Raw genomic sequence first — 3,012 nt, forward strand, 5'->3', positions numbered from 1 at the left:
TGAATCCAAGGTGAAGCTTTTTCTCTTCCCATGTTGAATGGAGGGGAGAAAAAAAACCTTGTCTTGGATCCAAGTAAATATGGTAATTTCTCCCTTTTTATCTAGTATAGGGGTGGGCAAAATGGAGGATCTGGCCAGCAGCTGGACTCCATTTCCCAGAATTCCCTGCCTAACCAGATGTTCTGCTTTCTGCTCCCTGCCATATCTGCCACTGCTTCCTGTCCCCCTCCCTAATCTGCTCTGTGCCACACACGGAGGCTGCCCGTGCCATTATGGCACCTGTGCCTCAGGGTGGCCACCCCAGACTAGACGATGTCCTGGGATTGGGATTTAGGAGGGAGTAATGAAGGAGGTGCTAGAGGAAGAGAGATGCATTTGATGAGAAGCAAGACATGTGGGAGGAGATACGGCAGTGGTTTGTCAAAGATACTGGGGACAAGGAACCAGGGTATACATCATGAAAATGGATGAGGGCCCAGAAAGGACAGACTGGAAGTTCACAGCAGGTAGAACAGAGACCTGAGGTTGGGGAGACTGATTGATTGTATCAGCCTGTGGGAGAGGAGGAACTGAGGCTGTCTAGGAAAGGAGATAAGAACATGTAGTGCTGAAGCATGACACAGGGACGTTCTGGACAAGGAGATGGAGGTGAGAGGATTGGGATTGATTAGGTAAGGAGAGAAGCACTGGGACAAGGAGTGAAAGGTGTGATGGGCTGTGATAGGTTGGATGGATGAAATGGAGTAGAAAGAGGTCAGGCATGGGATAGAGGAGAGAAGAGTCTGCCTCTCATCCATTGCCCTAAAGAGTCTGCAATGGAACTGAAGAGCCCCAAGTCTCCTTTTTACTGTAACATCAAAGACCTATGAAACCCACTGGCAAAGTGTCCTGCCCCCCATCCCCCTTTAGTGCAGGGTCCACATAGAGGAAAACAACCTACTACTGCTAAAAGTTACTCCTGTAGTTTTGGTGGCAGAGGTCTGTGTAGTATGGCTAAAAGTTTTGACCCTGCCAACAGCATACATGGCTATCAATGTACATGCCATGTGATGAGATCTCTCATTAAGTCACATGCAGGAGGAAAAAAACACACCTACATTAAAGGAGCATCATTCTGTGGGGAAAATAGGATGTGGTGATGTGATTAGACTGCATCACTATGTAGATACTGAATCAAAGTTGCACTCCAGCAGCAAATGACTCCCTGATGTGCCACTGTTCAGAGTCAACCATTGCACAATGCACCTCTCTTTTACACGTGCAGGGGTCGAAGATATTTTGGTGAAACCCCGAGCAGACCACAAAAGAGGTAAAATTATTGAAGAGTCGACCTACTGTGGTACCAAGGTAAGTGCATCTTGTGAAGAGGGTTTAGTTTTTGTCCTTTTTTAAATGTCAAATCCCCTGCTCTGTGCAATTATAGTTGTGTCTGCATTAGCACCTAAAAGACTTCTTTGCTTCCAGGCTGTTAGAGCTGCCTTTAATTTGCCAGAAACAACATCACATGAGGAGGTCCAAGGGAAATGGCAGGATGCTCATCTCTGCAAAGACCAGAGGGATTTTAATATGGTTGATCTGAAATTCAAGGAGGAAGTAAACAATTACAGCAATGAGGTTAACAAGGTTGGCATTGAGCGGTAGCTGCATATATTAATATTGCTTGCAAATTTTCTTAACATTGATTTAATGCCAGTAAAACAGCCCCAACAATCCTGGAGGCTAAAATCCACTTCTTCCACACTTGGCAGGAAGAGCCCAGTCAGCATGTCTCAGCCACGATGTAGCAATGAGAACTACCTCTGAGATCAAAGTGATTTAACTTTCAAGGCTCTTAACTTTTGGGCTGTCATCAGAACGTGCCATAAAAAACTGGTTTCTTTGTAACTGTAATAACTTTTGATTTTGATAGTCTTGGATATCATTTTTACTTTCAACAGATAGTGAATTTTACTTTCAAATTCTTCTAGTTTAAGTAGAGATTTGACTTAATCTTTGTTTCAATACCTGCAGGTATGTATGCCTCTTGGTCTCCATAGGAGCTTCCCAGAGAACAATTTGCAGCTAATGGTGCAGTCAGGAGCCAAAGGATCGACTGTAAATACAATGCAGGTAATAACATCATGACAGTATTTGGCTATATATGTTTCCATGTTTTGTTCTAAGAATATAATTTGCCAAGAGGCTACTCTAGGAATCTGCTTGTGCATTTTCCGAAGCAAACCAAGCTGGTATTTATTGTTAGCTTCCAGAGCCAGAAAGGCAACATTTTTAACATGGGTTACTTCTAGTAAAATATAACATGATTAAAGACTTCATCACGTGATGGAGAAGATTATGGGATTTCGCATCTTAACATTACTCCTTAGAACAGCAAGATCTGTTGCAGTAAGAAAACACCCAGGTGGTAGATGGAATGACGTGGATTACACAGACAAACCCCAGCTCCAAGTTTAAAATGGTTTTGTTGCATCATGCATTAGAGCTTTCTGCCATCAGAATAAACTATACATTGTTTAGGGTGATCCAGTGGAATATAAATCATAATAGCATAAGCTAAGCAAAGAAAAAATCTTAAGGAAATGACAAGCTTGATCTAACTGGGCTTCACTATCTCTTACCAGCAATTAGTTCTTGTATATTTAAAAAGTGTTTAAAGGGAGGGGATATTAAATGTATTGTGTGAACAAAAGAGTAGTGTGGGAACTGTCCTTTTTGCCATTAGAACAGGGTTAGCCTGATTTCCTTCCTTGTCTGTTTGCCTCTTTCCAATATAGATTTCCTGCTTGCTGGGCCAGATTGAGTTGGAAGGACGAAGGCCCCCACTAATGGCATCTGGGAAATCATTGCCTTGTTTTCAGCCGTACGATTTTTCCCCTAGATCTGGAGGATTTGTGACTGGCAGATTTCTCACAGGCATCAAGCCTGCTGTAAGTTACTCCACTTGGGGAACCTGTTTATTCTTCTCTTCTGTTCTTTCCTTGCACTGAAACGTACTGAGATTCAGCCGTGTGT

General features: G+C 43.0%; 1 protein-coding gene across 1 annotated transcript in view; it reads left to right on the forward strand.

Moving 5' to 3' along the window:
- The window catches only part of POLR1A (RNA polymerase I subunit A), a 106,072-nt gene that overhangs the window by 63,863 nt on the left and 39,197 nt on the right, over positions 1–3,012 (forward strand). The window contains exons 17-20 of the mRNA XM_019525829.1: positions 1,265–1,347; positions 1,465–1,623; positions 2,011–2,109; positions 2,775–2,927. Of these exons, the coding sequence (XP_019381374.1) occupies positions 1,265–1,347; positions 1,465–1,623; positions 2,011–2,109; positions 2,775–2,927 (494 nt within the window). The remainder of the gene's footprint in view (positions 1–1,264; positions 1,348–1,464; positions 1,624–2,010; positions 2,110–2,774; positions 2,928–3,012) is intronic.

The sequence above is a fragment of the Gavialis gangeticus genome, unplaced genomic scaffold (genome assembly GCF_001723915.1).
Source record: "Gavialis gangeticus isolate Ggan-Ray unplaced genomic scaffold, GavGan_comp1, whole genome shotgun sequence".
NCBI lineage: Eukaryota > Metazoa > Chordata > Crocodylia > Gavialidae > Gavialis > Gavialis gangeticus.